Source organism: Saccopteryx leptura, chromosome 5 (genome assembly GCF_036850995.1).
Source record: "Saccopteryx leptura isolate mSacLep1 chromosome 5, mSacLep1_pri_phased_curated, whole genome shotgun sequence".
NCBI lineage: Eukaryota > Metazoa > Chordata > Mammalia > Chiroptera > Emballonuridae > Saccopteryx > Saccopteryx leptura.
The window spans coordinates 16,590,908-16,608,535 of NC_089507.1; the positions used below are offsets into that span (position 1 = coordinate 16,590,908).

Below are 17,628 nucleotides of genomic sequence, written 5' to 3' on the forward strand. Positions count from 1 at the left end.
TTTAATATTTTATTTATTGATTTTTTAGAGAGAGAGGAGTGAGAGAGAGAGACAGAGAGAGAGAAGGGGGAGGAGCAGGAAGCATCAACTCCCATATGTGCCTTGACCAGGCAAGCCCAAGGTTTCGAACCAGCGACCTCAGTGTTCCAGGTTGACGCTTTATCGCACTGCGCCACCACAGGTCAGGCTCCTCCAGTTTCAAGTCCAGGCGGAAAGAGAAGACACCGCTCATCCGGCAGTCCCAGCAAAAGTGTCACTGCGTCTCATTGGCTCTGAATGGATGATCTCTGAACCAATGCAATGTTGTGATTGGTCATGAGCCCACTTCTGAAACAAGGGGTGGTGTCAGTATCCCCAGCATGGACTGAAAGTGCATTTGTTTCCAAGAAGAAAATTGGGGTACTCTTGCCAGAGGACGGGGAATTGGATATTGCCAGGGTCAGGGTGAATTTCCCTTAAAGGCCATAGAAATGAAGGTGAATGTGGACTTGAACATCAATTCTAGAATTCCATATGGAGATCTTTCTTTAACCTTCAAAGAAATAAAATAAGATTACATAAGACAGCACCACTTGGTACAGTAGTCATGAACTTACACAATTATTATTTCAAAAACTGAATGAAAATACAGATTGAAAAAAAAATTAATGAAAGGTTCACAATGAGAAACCAGAATGTGGTGGGGTGGGGCCAGGTGGGCGTTGGCCTCTGGAACTCTGAAAATCAATAGTTAGAGACAGCTCCACCCAGCAGCAGAATGCTGAGCAGCAGGGACGAGCAGATGAGGCTGAATGAGCCCCAAGGGCGGGTGGCTGGGCAGAGGCTGCCGTCTCCGAGCTCACGGAAGTCTCCATGTTATCTTCTGGAATGGCTGCCTCCAGCCTAACATCTTTAGTTTGAGTTCTTCCTGCCAAGTAGTGGTTCCCAACGCGGCTGCTCACTAGAATGACTAGCTTTTTCAAAGAGATGATTCTGGAAAGCTCCAGCTGGCGGTTGATTCACTCAGCCTGGGGTGGGGCCCAGAAGTCTAGATTTTGAACAAGCTTTTCTGTGGCCAGAGCGAGAGTTTGGGTCTCGCCCATCCCTCCCCAGCTGCGCCCGCCACTCTGTACTGGATGGACCTGTTGATACCACTGTTAGCTCTTCAGATTATGAGCCCCCGGAGGGGCAGGGACTTGGGAGCATTGGAAACCCGGCAGGCACACAGCAGTACCGGCATGTCGCGAGCACCCTCTCCACGTTTGTGAAGGAAGGCAGGAGGACACACAGGCAGGCCGGCGGTTGCCTTTTCCCATGTGGGCTCTGCTGGGGAACACAAGCTCCTATTTCTGGAAGAAGCTCTGTGACGGCAAAAAGATCACAGCGGCAAAGGAGAAAAGGCTGCTGGGAAGGGCGGGGGTCCGACTTTGCTAAGACTATTGTTGGGCAGATAAAATGTATTATGCTCACTTTGTTAAAGGTGACACGAGCAGGCCATCGCCCAGGTGATATTAATGTGTGTTGGGGGTGGGCTAAAGGCAGGCAGAATCCTTGTAGCCTGGGGCTTGGTTTTGGGATTAAGCCTTTCCTACCCTTTTTTTTTTTTTTTTTTTTTTTTCATTTTTCTGAAGCTGGAAACAGGGAGAGACAGTCAGACAGACTCCCGCATGTGCCCGACCGGGATCCACCCAGCACGCCCACCAGGGGCGACGCTCTGCCCACCAGGGGGCGATGCTCTGCCCATCCTGGCCGTCGCCATGTTGCGACCAGAGCCACTCTAGCGCCTGAGGCAGAGGCCACAGAGCCATCCCCAGCGCCCGGGCCATCCTTGCTCCAATGGAGCCTTGGCTGCAGGAGGGGAAGAGAGAGACAGAGAGGAAAGTGCGGTGGAGGGGTGGAGAAGCAAATGGGCACTTCTCCTGTGTGCCCTGGCCGGGAATCGAACCCGGGTCCTCCGCACGCTAGGCCGACGCTCTACCACTGAGCCAACCGGCCAGGGCCTCTTTCCTACCCTATTTGATGTAGGGCGGTACAATCCAATCATGCCTCAGAGAAGTGACTTTGTATTAGAGACTACCCTATTTTGTATATTGGATTAAGGGTTTGGATTTCTACACTATAAAATGGGGGCAGAACGGGAGCTTGCCCTCTCGGTTCCTGGGATCATTAGCATGAGAGAGCAGAGAGATCACAGCAGAGAGCAGAGAAAGGCCACGTGGAGGAGGCCAGGAGAAGCAGCCAAGATGACGGAGTGCTGAGTGAGAAGAGAGTTTGTGTAGAGTTTATGCAGAGTTCGTATCTGGGATAAGGAAGGAGATGGGGAACAGAGATGAATAAGTCTGGTGAGCTAGAAACCTTTGATTCTAGAAAACTTGGATAAGCCAGAAGCTTTGTGAGCACTGAATGTGAGTGGGTTTTGGAGCCCAGTGTATGTTTTTACTTGCCCGCCGGGTGCAAGCTAGGATTAAAGACTATGGCCCACCAGTTTTTGGCTCCGTTGTTTCTTTACCGACTGTCCAAATCCGATGCGAACCTGCATGGGCCGGGCTGCTGTGTTGGCAGCCCTGGCTACTGGCCATACAACTATGTACTCTTAAAAGCCTCCTCCATCCCTTCCATAACAAAGCAATAGCAGCGCTGGGGAGATGGTACATCTCCATTTTGCAGTGAGGGAAAGGAGGCACGGGGAGCAAGCTGGTCCAGGAGCACACAGTTAGGAAGACACAGTGGGGACCCCGCAACCTGTACCCTCACACCTGCCTCTCACGTCTCCCAGGCGGGGCAGCACCATTCTGGGAACACGTCACGCCTACTTGTCCAGTGCCCATTTCCATCGTAGCCGCGTCCAGCAAAAAGAAGTCAATAACTAAGGAAATCAGAAGAATGCAAAGGGCCTCTCAAGAAAGAAACCATTGTACACCACGTCAAACAGGCTATTTTCTGTCTCGTTTTTATGCCCCTGCTGCTGCGTGCTGAAGGTCACTGGCTACGTCTGCAGAGACTGGTGAAGTCATGACAAGGAATCCTTGGCCGGCCAGGGAACCCGGGCCAGGGAGGGGTAGGGGAGGAGGGAACAGAGGGGAAGGAGGTGAAGCAATGCGCCCAGGGCCGGCCTGGTCTGCTTTCCTTCCCCGCTTGGCCCAATGACCTTCTTTCCTCAGGGTGACCACACCCCTGGGCTGGCTTTCCAGCACACCCACGAAGAGCCCGGCCTCAGGAGTCAGTCCGCATTCCTGCAACTGGCTGCCGGGTGCTGCCCCCAGCTTCTCACCGGGAAAGCTCTCTGGGAAGAGCTGGAAAGGTGGGTGCCAAGTCCAGGTTCCTTGCCTTCCCAGAGGGAGCTGATTAAGTGTCTGAAACCAGGGTGGGGCCCCGGGCTTCGGCTTGGAAAAGTATTTGCTCATCTTCCTGAGAGAGACAGACTGGATGACAGAGGCGGGCGGCTCTGAGGGGGTGAGCAGGGAGCTGGGGAGAGGAGGGAGGAAGGCAAATGGGAGAGACAGCTCTTCTCCTTTGGGTCTGCCAGGGCCAGCCCGGGAGGACTTCAGTGTTAGAGCAGAGGACTCTGGGGGGAGGAAGGCTGTCTGTCCTTTCTGGGTGTTGCATGGCTCGAATGGAGAGCGCTACTGAGAAAAAGCCACCTGCTTCGCAGAGGAACAGAGAGGAGGGCTCACAGCTGGGCTCCTTCTAGGAGTGAGCGAGGAATTAGAACATCCCAGGCGTCAGGGGGGCTGCCATTTTCCCAGGTCTAGACCCAGGAAGGAGGCAGAGGCTCAGTGGCCTTTTTTGGTCCCCTTTCTCTGATAATCTTGTCTCCCCCCCCCCCCCCCCACGCCAGGCACAGAGCCTGAAAACAGCACTTGGTCATCCAGAGCTCAAACTAGGGAGAGTGTGCAAGAAGGCTGGGCCTTATCAAGCTGCCTTCAAGGGACAGAGTCAAAGGCTTAAGAAACAAGGAGTCAGGGGTGGGGGAAGCATATTCTTTCTGTTAAGAGAAAAACTTCTCCATGGCATGTTAATTATTACCCAGTGTGCTTGAAAGAGAGCAGTCTGGTTCTGCTGTACATTTTTAAGGAAGAACTTTGTAACTGACAGAGCCCTCCTGAGGGCCAGGCCTGCCTCAGAAGGAGGTGGTGGTCCCTGGTGAAGGGAAGCTCGAGGCTGAGGTCTGGCAGGGATGTTCCACTCCTGTTCCCCCTGGATGCCACTTTCTGGGCTCTCTCCGCTACCCGCCACTCCGCGGAGCCTCTCCTGGGCTCTCTCCGCTACCCGCCACTCCGTGGAGCCTTTCCTGGGCTCTCTCCGCTACCTGCCACTCCGTGGAGCCTTTCCTGAGCTCTCTCCGCTACCTGCCACTCTGTGGAGCCTTTCCTGGGCTCTCTCCACTACCTGCCACTCCGTGGAGCCTTTCCTGGGCTCTCTCCGCTACCTGCCACTCCGTGGAGCCTTTCCTGGGCTCCTCCTGCCACAGCTTCTCTATCAGCTCTCAGTGCTGGGCCTGAAATCTCCATCAGCAGCTTGTCTCCGATCTCTGAGGAATGGGCTGCCACTGACTGAGATCTTTGTGGGTGCCAGCCAGCCTTGCAGCTAAGCGCCTCGGGTGAGAGCTGTTCAGGGTGGAGGCTAAGCCAGGGGCGTGCAGCAGACCACACTTTCCAATCTTGTCCTCAACTGTTATTGCACGTGTAACCTGAGGCAAAACACTCGCCTCTCTGTGCCTCAGTTTCCCCACATTTCAGAGTGGGGATAACAATATAACACCTACCTCACAGAGTTCTCGTGAGGCTAACATGAATTAACACGTATGAACTGCTCTTAACAGTGCTTGGCACGTGTTTTTAATAAATGCTAGCAATTCTAATCGTCTCTTCTAAGCCTCACAGGAAACCTGCAATTATCCTGATTGGCAGATTAAGAAAACTGAGGCTCAGAGAAGAGGTAGGGCCCGAGCAGAGTTTGCAGCCCAGCATTTTTTCCGCTGCTCTGTAACAGAAATAACAATAATGGTTGCTAGCCCTTGGAGAGGACGTGGCACAGTCAGGTTTCAGAGTTAGACGGTGAGTTTCCAGACCCATTCTTGTCATCGTCCTCCTAGATCACGCTTCTGTAACGGTTATGGAAAGAATAAATACTCAACCCTGGTGCTGACTTTTAGAATGGCACTCGCTCTGGGGTTGGAGCAGGCCTTTGAAAGTGCTGCTGACCCGCAAACCAGTGGGTTTGTTTTTTTTTGGAGGCAGCATTGATCCCTGTGGGCAGACCTAAAGGTGTGAAAATACCCTGGTGTATATAATATCTCATTTAATCCTCACTGTCCATGACCATCGGTGATAACTACTGGCTTTATTTCACAAGTAGCTAAGAGAGAGCCACACATTCCCTGATGACATTGCAGTTATATATTGGGATTGGGATTTGAATCTGTGATTCCAAAATCCCTGGCCGGGTCCCAAAATGATGGAGTTAAAAAAAAAAAAAGAAGAAGAAGAAGAAGACACAATTCTGGCCCACAGAATCAGACTCTCCATCTGTAATCACAGGATGAAGTTAGAATGATTTGATGGCATGTCTGCCCCTCAGTGAACTCCTCATGCAACAATCACATAGTAAGTGCTTCCCACCGCAGAGAAGCTGGGGATACTGATGAACAAAGCAAGAGTTTCTGTCTCCGAGTCTACTGAGCATGGTAGAGAAGGGGGATGGGGCACTGCGGAGAGAAGGCACAGAGGTGCAAAGGCCAGGAAGCCAGGCCAGCAAGACTTATGCATGGATGTAAGAGGAGTGGAGATGAGGAGAGGGAGGAGGTCAGGAAGGGCCATGAGATTGCTCTTTATGTGCCCTGAGACGCCCCCACTCATGAAGATGGGACTTGAGAAGCCCATGATCAGAGACCTGTGGCTCAGAAAGATCACTGTGAGTTTCCTGAGATTTTTGTGTCATCCATCTTTACAAGCACAGCACTTAACACAGCTCCTGGGACGCAGTAGGCCCTGGAGGAATAGAGGCTGAAAGAACGAACAGGTAACAAGGCTCCTTGGTGGGGACAGGTTGGTGTCCCTGAGATTCCCAGTCTCTTCTGACTAAGCCTCGCTCCGCCCCTGCCCCGGGGATGCCCACAGGTGCCCGACTGCAGCCATGCTGGCGCTGCTCTGCACCGCCTTGTTCCTGGTGGCCTGCGCCTCGGACACCCCAGTGGGCTCAGACGCGTCGGACACTACGGTCAGCGTGGAGGAGCAGATCCGCGACATGCACACCAAAGTGACGGAGATCTGGCAGGAGGTGACAGGGCGACAGGCGGCGGGTGGCGGTGGCCCGGACGCCACACTCTATGCCGCGTGCGAGGTGCGGCCATCGGCCAGTCTGGACGCCTCGCAGCCGCAGGTGGCCGGCCTCGTGCTCTTCCGGCAGCTGGGGCCCGGCGCCCGGCTGGACGCCTTCTTCACGCTGGAGGGCTTCCCGGCCGAGCCCAACGTCTCCAGCCGCGCCATCCACGTGCACCAGTTCGGGGACCTGAGCCCGGGCTGCGAGGCCACCGGGCCGCACTACAACCCGCTGGCCGTGCAGCACCCGCAGCACCCGGGCGACTTCGGCAACTTCGCCGTGCGGGACGGCGGCCTCTGGAAGTACCGCACGGGCCTGGCCGCCTCGCTCAGCGGCCCGTACTCGATCGTGGGCCGCGCCGTCGTGGTGCACGCGGGCGAGGACGACCTGGGCCGCGGCGGCAACGCGGCCAGCCTGGAGAACGGCAACGCGGGCCGCCGGCTGGCCTGCTGCGTGGTGGGCCGGTGCGGGCCCGCGCCCTGGGCGCGCCTGGCGCAGGAGCACGCCGAGCGCAAGAAGCGGCGGCGCGAGAGCGAGTGCAAGGCGGCCGAGAGCTCGCGCGCGCCCCCGGACCTCGGGCCCTGACGCCCTCGGGGCGCCCCGCACCCCCGCCGTGGGCCCCAGGACCCTGCCCCACCTTGAGTTGCTCCCTCTGCTCCCAGAGTCACCCTTTACCCCGAAGTCCCACTCCTGCCCTGGCTGAGGTCTCCCCAGATGCTTCCTCTACCCTGAGATCTTCAGCCAGCGGTGCTGAGACGCCCCTCCAGCCAGTGTGCAGCCGAGGTCGATCTTCGCAGCCTCCCACCCCAGCTCTGAGGATCCCGATTACACCCCCGCCCCCATCTACCATCTACCCCACCCACCCCGGAGAGTCTTCTAGACTCCGGAGGTCCCTTTCTACCCTGACACCCCTATCCTCTCCCCATGAGCCCTGAGATACCTCTGTGCCCTAAGGACCCACCCAACTCCTCCACCTCTTAGGTTCCTCCTAGGCTCTCTGAGACCTGTCCTGAGGTGGCCTGGGGTCCCCGCCTCCCCACTCACCACCAACGTGGGCCCTGCCAGCACCCGCTGCCTGCACTTAGGTGCCCCTGCCCAAGTCTCTAGCTGTTTTCAGCAGCCTGCCACCCTGCAGGGGGCAGACAGACACCCTTGGGGACTGTTTCACAATCCTCATGTTGCACATTAAAATCTCAGCAGCACAGTTCTTCATCGGGGCCTTGGTTACTTTTTCTGTTCGTTTGAGGCCTGTCTCCCGGGCTCCGATACTATTTGGAAAGAGCAAAGATATTTCCAAAATTCCTATAGGACCTCTTCTTCTTCCCCTCCTTCCAATTCTGCCGGCGACAATGTTCAGTCACCGATTGTTGTGGGAAGTAAGAAAAAAAAATTCAGCTTCCTGAGCTACAACCCCAACTGGAGAGAAAGAAATCTATTTGCAATAAGCTTCCCCGTGGTCCCTCCCATCTGCCTCAAAGTGCAGCATGAGGTCCATTTCCCAGGAGGGCGAGAGAGAGGCCAGTGAAGCAATGTTACTGGGCAGGTTACCCGGGGCGGTCGGTGTTAGCAAATGACGTTGTCAGCCTTTTCCACAACCGGGACAATGCTTTTCTTAACACAAAGGCACTAGGCAGCAGTGGACTTCAAAGGCGGGCGGATTTTCATTCAAGGCTTGTTAGAATTTCAGCCTCTTTTTGAAAATTATAATCTACATACTGACTAGATCAGTCTTGCGTAGCCACCTTCATTTACGGAATAAAAGTTCTCGTAATAACTTTTGAACCTCCTGGGGTAGACCCACTTCCTCGCTGTGGCTTCTCCACCCTGGTTACTTGGAAGCAGCTTCTAGTCCTGCCAGACTCACATCTGTGACTCCGAAGTGAGTCAAACAGAACCTTAGCCAGAAACTCATCCCCTGGCGGTTATTTTTACCTCTTACTAGGACTAACTTATCATTGAAAAATCTTTCCTTGTGCTCCACCAGCTGGTTCTTACTGGTTTGAAATGTTAACTTGAACTGTCCACATCAGCACTGAAAGGCAATTAGCACACTGAGTCTTTAAATATCCCAATCTCAAATAGATACGTTTCCTTATCCCACCAATGGAGAGTTCTGAAAATGAGGCAGCAGTTACATAGGGACACGTGACAGAGAGGAATAAAACGGCAAGCACGCCATCTTCAACTCTGCCCCCCACGTTATAGGTTAATTCAGGATCATCCAGGGAGGTTGGGATTTATTTTTCAGAAGGGGACTGGTGCTTTTCATCACTTACCTTCTCTGTTTGTCTGTCTGTCTGGGCTGCTCTCCCAAAAGACCACAGACTGGGTAGCTTACAAACAACAAAATTTTATTTCTCACAGTTCTGGAGGCTGAAAGTCCAAGATCATGGCCAGGTTAGAAACCTCTCTGGGCTTCATAGCCAGTGCTTTATGGCTGCATCCACACATGGTGGAAGGGGCAAGAGATCTCTCTGGAAGCTCTTAGTCACTAAACTCACTCATGAGATGATGGGCCCAGCACGCTTCCGATGTGCGACTCTGCTAGTGGCCCACTCATGAGATTAAGTACCTTACCCCCCCCCCCCATGATTTTAGGATCTCCCAAAGGCCCCACCTCCTACCATTGTCTTTGGGGGTTAGCATTTCCACATATTTAGCTTGGGGGGCACGTTCAGACCATAGCACCTTCTGCTCCTAGTTTCTCCCTCCACTACCATCAGCCTTCCAGACTAAAGAGACAGACCCTAGCAACCTACCCCTCTCTGTGCTGTTCACTAATGGGAACGGAATTGATAAAACTGTTCTGTGGGGCTCCAGGGCCAAGAAACAGAGAGGAAATAATACAGGGGCAAACGAGAGTTCACTGTCAGGGCAAAGGAATGCTTAGAGTGCAAGTGGCTGACGGCTCAGGCTCAGCTGGAAAGGCCTGTTTGGAACCATGTCTCTGCCACCCAAGCTGTGTGACCCGAGCCAGTCACACAGAGAGCAGGGCACCTCTCTGGGCCTGAGTTTTCTCATCAGTTAAATAGGACTAGCCATTGGATTGCTGTGATTAAATCAAGTGTTATTCTTAAAAGGTATATAGTATAACATGAAGACCTAAGGATCTAATAAGTGTCTAATTAAAAACAGTGGCTAAGGTCAGAAAAATGGCTACTACTAATGGATTGGAAATGGAACTAGAAAGAGTCAAGTAAAGTAAAGGTGGTCACCTTTTAGGTTTGTAAGAAGGGTTTCTGCATCCATTAAGAGGCTGGCTGAGAGAAACTGTGATCCCAGTCCTTAGGGGATGGGGGCACCTAAGAGGAGGGAAAGATTGTGGGCGGTAAAGGCAGGCATCTGGTTCTTGGCCCAGAACCTGATGTGTGTCACCAAATGTGCCCTTTGCTCCCCCCTCTTGGCCCCTGGAGGCTATTTTTACCCCTCTCCTCTTGCAGCTCGATTTTGCTAATCTCTTTACATTTGCTGTTTTGACTTCCCGGCCAGCTTGCTAATCAGTTTGACTGTTTGACTCACAGGGTTTGCATTTGTCACCAAGACTTAAACACACGCTTGTTTTGATTTCTTTTTGTAAAATTAGAAGCGTTTGATGTAATGACTCTACCTAGACACAGCTGGTAAAGTGAGAATAACACTCAAGTTTGCGCAGTTTAAACACAATGTAGACAATAATTAGAAGTGCTATCTTTAGATGTTTAGGATAAGCTTTTTCTCAGAATTGCAGTGAATTTTTTTTCTGAGTTGGGCTTTTCAGTGCATATATATATATATATATATATATACACACACACAGAAATACTAAAAACGTAAGAAAATAGAGCAAATCAGTGAGTACTTTGGTCAACTTGAAAGACTGCAGGAAATAAACCAACTGATTTTATATTTGGCGTTCTTGACTGAATGAGTAAAATCTTTACATTCTCCGTAATTTTCCTGAGGAGCACATGAACTAATAATTTTAGGTGACAGATTGTAACTGATAAGTTGCTACAATATGCCGCTCAGCCAATGCTTGGCCTGCAGTGAGTGTGGAGGGAGAGAATGACCCAGATAATAAAGATAATTAATCATCTATATTGGGGAAGTTACCGCATTTTTATTTCAGGTAACAAAAATGATATAGTTATAATACATGATGATCATGGAATCCAGTAGAGCAAGGTCTGCAGTGAACCAAAGTTACCTCTTTCTTTAAACTACAAAATAGCAGCTGTTTTGTCTATTTTTTTTTAAAGCCAATTGTTTTAAATTTAATAGGCTATCACTGGCCTCTGCAAAGATCCCAAAATATGTATATTCCTGGGCTCAACGCTCACATAGGTTCCAGAAAGTCACACTTGTCAGGATTATGCAAACATTCACTATGCCTTAAAAAAAATTTCTCATTTAGCAAAGAGGTGACATGAACGAACTGTAAGGCGGCGCCTCAGAAGCTATCACTTTAAATTGCCTTCATGCCGTATCAGCGGGCTTTGTTTTGTTTTTGTGAGCAATCATAGCATTGAGAGATGAGTCCTTCTTATTTTTTCTGCTTCTCATTTCTATTTAGATTCACTACTGAGCTCTCTATTGCATCTCTCTGATCTTCACATTTTTCTCTGTTCAGAAAGACATCTGGAAAAAAAGGAATGTATTAAAGTAGTGAGTAAAGGGGACTCCTTTGCCTTTCTGACATCCTAAGTTACCCTCAATATTATTAAGGAGGAATACTCTTCCAAGTGGAGGCTTCCCGGATAAAAGCAGAGGAGGTGGTGCTCAGATAGAGAACTCTTTCAAAGAGAAGTAGGGGACCAAGCCTTCCACAGGGAGGGCTGCAAAAAAATGATCAAGCCAGAAGAAAGTGCCATTTTTTTTTTGAGCAGAAAATCAAAAGAAGCAAAGGCATGCTGCAATCTTAAAGAAAGGGAATATAACCCCATGAAGCAAGTAGCTGGTCTGAAATTCCTTAAAGAAGAGATTGAACCTGTTATGTCCCCGGGTGAACTGGGGTGTGCTCCATTCAGAAGAACACATCCAAAAATTTCACTGCAACACGTGAATGACTGATCCCAGAACCCTTTCTCAGAACTTCACCTCGCAATGCTGATGTAAGTTTGGGAGGGAGGGCACAGAGGAGGAACAATGATGGGAAAATGAATTTAGCTTATTTAAGATTGCTGACCGGGAGGAGGTTGCAGCAGGAATTGAGCTGAATGCCAGGAGGGACGGGAGAGGAGGGTGGGCAGAGGATGTTTGGAAAGGGAGGGAGTTAGAAACAAGAAATTCCTGGTTTACAAAAGCCAGTCCATTTCCACGGGCCTTAATTAAAAGAACGACAAACACTCATACATAAAATTCCTCACCTAAAGGCTCTCGGGCCCAGAGAGATCACAGGAAACGCAGTGTGTGCAAACAAGCTTTCATTAAGAGACCTGTCAGCTCCGTTTCATTTATCCAGACTGCTCTGCGTTCTGCTGGCAACCGAGCTGGAAAAATAATGGAAGGACAGACACACTTGAAGAGGTAAACAAAGGTGGGAACATTCCAGCTACAAAATAGGACAGATGACAAAGAAGCCAGGGAAGAGGGGAGATGAGGCGGCATTTTTCTTAACTAACAAACCAACAAATAACCACCTCCTCTCTTCCCCCCCCCCAACTCCACCCTCCTCAGTAAAATAATATTCTGGCTTTTGAAGGGGAACAAATAAAACAAAAAAAGACATGTGGGGTTCGGTGACAATGCTGTTGGTGGCCTATTCAAATTTAGTCTCAACTCTTTTATATTTTTCAAGATGTGATTTTGTTTCAGTGTTTAACCTCAGAGCCTGCATGTTCAGGGACAGGGCCCCACCCCAAGTCACAGGGTTATCTTGGTGAACCTAAACCCATGACATAAATTCACCTCAGTTGCGAGGGACTGGTTTAGACACAGGCATGTGACAATTCTTACCAATGAAATAAAATTCTGACCAAAGAACTGAGGTTTTTTTGCTCTTAAACACACACATACACACAGAAGGAGAAGTTTTCCTTCGGCTTTGGACACAGATGTGAGAAGCGGTGATGCCCGGAGCTGTTGCAGCCACCTTGTTAGCTTGAGAAAGTAGCTGACACTGAGGTGGGCAGAGCAGGAAGATGGGGACGCAGATCCTTGACAACTTTCTTGAGTGAATCAGACCTGGAATGCCCTACTTCTGAAGTTCTTGTTATGCAATGTAACTCATAACCTATTTTTAAGTTTCTTCAAGTGTGAAGTCCAGCTGAGAGCACCCTGGCTGATGCGGGCTTGTCTGGTGGACTAGGGAGAGAATGTCGCACACTTTCGCGACGACTCTTAAAAAGACCAAGACAACCAGAAGTAATTGCTGAAACGCTCTTTAATGTCTGTGGAACAGGAGAACCATGTTGGGCTAGAACAGCAAAGGTGGGACAGTGTCACATGAGTGTATGGGGTATTGTCAAGGTTACACACACAACAGGATCAATTCATCGGCTCCAATGCCATCTCATAACACAAAACCTTTCTGGGCTGATTGTGGGTTTAGGTTATCCCTCTCTGTGACCGCCCTCCTCCAATCCTCCAAACCCAGACTGTCTGGGGCTCACGCAGCTTTCCTGCCCATAATGGAATGTCTTGTGGGTTTATTATAAACCTGGCTTTCCAGAAGGTGACGAATGGGCCCGAAAGACGTGCACCTGGCCGACTGTATGTCAGAACCAGAGCTTCTGCACAGAGAGATTTTTCTTTTTATTATTATTGGATTAAATCTGGCTGTGTTTTCCTTTGGTGACTGGCGTCCTATGCAGTAGAGCTGAACATCGGCAGACAATTAAGGCCTAGTGCAGCAGGAAAATGATTTCTGCGGCTGCTGGGCTGTGCGCGCTCTGCAGCTGCAGGAGCGGCCTCCCGGAGGGGCAGGTGAGGGGGTGGCCTGGGGAGGGGGAGAGGCTGGAGCTCAGAGGGAGGAACGGGGCACTAGGGCCTGGCAGGCAGGGGTGGATGGTGTGTCCAGCTCACCAGGAGCACCAGTGCACTGACCCAGGCAGGGCCCCGTGCCACCAGCAGGGTGGAGAGAAAGCAGCTGGAGGTCCCCCCTCACTGTGCATGTGGCAAAGGACCTTCTTGTCTGCATTCTTCCCTTTCCGAGAGAGACAGCACGGATTCCCACGGGGCTCCTACTGGGCTAGCAGAGTGGCTCCAGGAGAGGAAACGTGAAGAGTCAGGCTGGGCTGGCTACCCATGTGCTGTTTCACACCTGCGACCACAATCCTGGTATCAACATCCGACGTTTAGGATGACTTCAACCTTTCCCACTTGGGGAGCCTCTCTTTTTCCTGCAGGAGAGTCTCTCGGAGGAGGGAGTCTGGTGTTCAGAGGTCCTTTGAGGTATGGGACCAGGTATCAGGTCTTCCTTGGGAAAGATACTGAGTTCAGCCCCAAGCAAGTTCAATCGTTTGACGAGCCTTTAGTTTTCTGCAAGGCCAGAGGCCGCCAAGAGAAGCTGGTTCATCCCCCAGGAGAGAACCAGGTAGGGCTGACCACGCCCTCCTCTCCACACTTGGTTCTGCAGTTCCCTCACCAGGCTGTCGTAAATAAACTTCTTTGGTTTTCCTCTCTCTTTGCACTCTAGGGCCACGAGCTCTGTGTCTTGTCTTTAAAGTCCCCGTCCCCGGGGAGACAGGGGGCACAAAGGAGGCAGCCTTCACATTCTGTTGGAGGAGTAAAGGCTTCGGGGTTTCAGGTGGGGTGGGGAGGGCAGTGGGCCCTGAGCAGCCCTATCTTGCCCCCACCCCACATGGCCCATAAAACCCTGTGCGCACGCAGCCCAGGTTGAAGGAGAGAGGCAGCATTTCCACGTTCGGGCCCTCATCTCATCTCAGAAACAGAAAAGTCAAAACACCCCTGGAAGTCTCCTGCCTCCCTTCTTATCCGCACATCAATCCAGGTCGATTAATCCTCCCCAATTACAGGCTGGAAACCTCACTCCAGCAGTCAGCAAAAGGGTCGTCTCCACGGGCCGTGGGTTTCAGGCCGGAGGCCCCTCCCCCTGAGCCCGCTGAGCCCCTGCCCACCTGCCAGTCCGGCCACCGCAGACAGTGCGGCAGGCAGGCTGCCAGGGACACCCGGGACGGGAGGTCCGGCCGGGCCCTGACATGATGAAGCGCGCGGCGGGCCCTCTGGACCCATTATGCTCAATTACACCTTTCCCTCCAGCCCCCTAAACCCATTACAAAGACGGAGATCTGATTACAAACCCCGTCGGTTTCCAGCTCTTCCCATCATTTTGACCGACAGCATCCACCGCTAATAAAAAACATCTCTCCTCTAATAAAACCAATGCTGACAGAAAGACGGATGCCGAAAACCAGCCAGATGGCGAACGCGATCCGGGGCCCGGCCCTGTTCACGGCGGGGCGTCTCCAGCAGGCAGAGCAGACCCGGGGAAGGCGAGGCCCCGCGTTTAATAAACCGCGCTGTGCTGGCTGGCGACACCCGAGAACGTGTTCACAGTTCGCGACAGGCTCCGCGTCCTGCTTTTCTCACTCGTGCGCTTGGAGGTGGTTTGGAGAAAGCGGCCCAGGAGAGCCCTGGCCGCCGAGTCCCTTCCCGTCCCCACCGCCTTCGCCGCGTCACCATGCCCGGGTCCCTTTCCCCGTCATGTTTGCACCGTGCTCCTCGGGCCTGCACCCTCTGGGGTCTCCTTGCCATCTTCCAGGGGGGGATTCTCGGCCGATGGCTGGCTGGACTCCGAGGCGCCCTGGGGAGGTTTGGGGAGCGGCCCCCGGGAGGCCAGGCTGGGTGGGGTCGGCCCGGCCTCGTCCCGCAGACCCTCCTCGGGGCTCTCTCTGCCGCCCCCCGCCGGTTCTGCAGCGGCCTGTTCCTCGATCAGTGTCATTATTTCCCTCCCAAGCCTGTTTACTTCTTCTTCCTCAGAAGGGAAGCGGGGTAATGAAGGATGAAAGTGCTTGCGCCGGTTCCTGTGGCTCTGATTTGCTGGGGAGTTGACAGCGGGCCTCCCAGCGTCCTCCTGCGCTGTCAACGCCTCGGCAGCCGCCCAGCTTTCATCTGGCGCTTGCGTCTGAGCCTCCCCTGGAACAGAAGGAGGACAGCATCAGACCTCTGGCTGGGAGTCAGCCCTCACCTCCCCTCGCCTCCCCACCTCCGCCCACCGTCCCCAGGCCTCTGAGACAGAAAATACTCCGGGGCCCCCAACCCCTCCTCCTGAAGGCGAACACTGGACTCAAGTTCAAAAAGAAAGCAGCGGGCACTCTGATGATGACTGTGTCCGTGCAGGGAGGGAAAGAGAGCACCTGGGCCATTTATAATCCACCCTTTCCAGGCCCCTCACGACCTCCTGCTTCACTGGCCGGCAGTGGCTCCCTGTGCCCATCAAACATTTAAGTTGAGGACAAAGGTTTTGTGTGTTCTGTAGCTCAGTGAAGGCCTGGGGCTCGTTAGGGATCTGTCTGCCTTCAGCGTGGGAAACAAGTGCAGTTTGGGAGGGGGTTCGCGTTCCCCACCCTCCCTATTCTCCACCTTTCTCCATCAGCGCCTCATTCTCTGACGCAGAGGCTGAAGTTTCCTCAATGTCCAATGAAAACATGTGCAAAAGCAGCTTCAAGCTCCCTCTGCCCCCAGCTAAACTGTTCCCTAACCCACTTCTCTATACAACGGAAGTTCTCGGGCTGTAACTGGATGGGGATGGGAGAGGACACGGGAGCGAGAGTGAGTGTCCCGCCCTCACTTTCCTACTCACTTGCTTTGTGATAAGGCGGGACCTGTCTGGCCTCTTTTTCCCAGGTGCAAAACGAGGGGCAGGATGCTCTGAGGTTCCTTCCAGCCCTAACAAGCAGCGGAGGTGCTGTGCGGTTGAGAAGCAGCAGAGGAGCAAGAGTCTAGCACCTGGTCATGCTGAATTCAACACCAGACTCTGAGGTTCCCAGAAATCAAGATGGCCTCAGCCCTGGGCACACACAGTGAGAAAATGTATGCAGGACGCTCACTGCCTCCAGGGCTGAGGCACCCAGTAACACCTCCTGGTCCCCACAATGGAACCAGAGTAGAACCCCACTGCCATCGGGCTTGCACAAGATACACGAGATGTGCTTTTGGGCTGAGAGCTGGAACTCTGGAGAGCTGAGGGTGAAGTGTAGGAGAGTTAGAAAGGACCCAGACCTGTTCTGACCACGCATTTCCCTGCTTCAAACCTCCTGCTGGAGCCTGGAGACTTTTAGAAGAAATTTCAACTTCTTTCGCTTAGGTCCTTCCCAAGGTCCTGCCTCATCTGCTCCTGCTTCGCCCTCACTTCCCGCGCTCCCCTCACCTGCAGGTGTCCTGCTATCCCTTCTGTGCCACCTTTCCGTCTGCCTGCACCATTTGGTGTCCCCCTCTCTAACGTGAATTATCCGGGCTCGTCCGCCAGGCTCAGCCCTCAGCGCTAGCAGGCGCTCGTCCGCCAGGCTCAGCCCTCAGCGTTCCATACACCTACCTTGTTCTAGAACGTACAGAGGGATCTCACCTGACTAGTTCACAGTGCTTGCAACATCCTAACCACTCAAGAATGTTAAAAAAATAATACTTCTTCACTTTTCTTTTTTTTTTTCTGGTAGAAATATAATGTGCACAGAAGTGTACAAATCCTAAGTCTATATAGCTCAATTAATTAATTTTCACAAAGTGAACATGCCTTTTATCCAGAAGCTGGGACAAGAAACAAAGTATTACCAACACCCTACAAACATGTCCCAATCCAGTCTCCCACCTAGATACCCCCTTCACATCATTTCTCTTCTGCCCAGGGTAACCTCTAGCTCACTCCAGGTGCCAAGGATGAGCTTTGCCTGGTCTTTGAACTTCAATACTGAAATCATACTTTATGTTTTGGTTTGTGTCTGTCTAGGCAGGTGATAGATATATGGTGACTGTTTATAAGAATTGTATGAACTTTTGAGGATTATTTCTATAATTTAGCAGAAGATTGCATATTTAAGCATGCATAAATCTAAGTAGATATAACCTAAAAATGACATAATCTAAAATATTTGACTTAAATGCTGCTTAGAATTTCTGCAACATGTACCAATATTATTATATGCATGATCCACTTTAACTTTAATATAATGCATAAAGGTATTTCTTAAGAATAAGAACTATGGAAAGAGAGTCTAAAAAAATGCAAAATATCAATAAAACCAAGAGCTGGTTCTTTCAAAAGATAAACAAGATTGATAAACCTTTATATAGACTCATTAAGGAAAAAAAGAGAGAGGACCCAAATAACAAAAGTCAGAAATGAAAGAGAAGTGACAACTGACGCCACAAGAATACAAAGGATTATAAGAA

General features: G+C 51.6%; 2 protein-coding genes across 8 annotated transcripts in view; one reads left to right on the forward strand and one right to left on the reverse strand.

Moving 5' to 3' along the window:
- Positions 1–3,167: 3,167 nt before the first annotated feature.
- Positions 3,168–7,512, forward strand: SOD3 (superoxide dismutase 3). 5 transcript variants are annotated; one of them, XM_066384883.1, is made up of 3 exons: positions 3,188–3,277; positions 5,936–6,000; positions 6,099–7,512. In XM_066384883.1, the coding sequence occupies exon 3, from the start codon at positions 6,115–6,117 to the stop codon at positions 6,883–6,885; it is 771 nt and encodes a 256-aa protein (XP_066240980.1). In that variant the 5' UTR covers positions 3,188–3,277; positions 5,936–6,000; positions 6,099–6,114; the 3' UTR covers positions 6,886–7,512. The 5 variants fall into 5 exon arrangements, with proteins under 5 accessions (XP_066240979.1, XP_066240980.1, XP_066240982.1 ...); XM_066384885.1 differs by having other exon boundaries at positions 3,191–3,284; positions 5,938–6,000; XM_066384884.1 differs by having other exon boundaries at positions 3,191–3,280; positions 5,938–6,000.
- Positions 7,513–12,643: 5,131 nt separating this feature from the next.
- CCDC149 (coiled-coil domain containing 149) overlaps positions 12,644–17,628 on the reverse strand; it is a 115,134-nt gene continuing 110,149 nt past the window's right edge. For all 3 annotated transcript variants that reach the window (XM_066384836.1, XM_066384834.1, XM_066384835.1), the window contains one exon: positions 12,644–15,375. In XM_066384836.1, the coding sequence (XP_066240933.1) occupies positions 14,942–15,375 (434 nt within the window). In that variant the 3' untranslated portion in view covers positions 12,644–14,941. The remainder of the gene's footprint in view (positions 15,376–17,628) is intronic.

Bases quoted from the DNA above. Each gene is read 5' to 3' on its own strand.
- SOD3 (XM_066384882.1), top strand. From the start codon at position 6,115: ATGCTGGCGCTGCTCTGCACCGCCTTGTTCCTGGTGGCCTGCGCCTCG.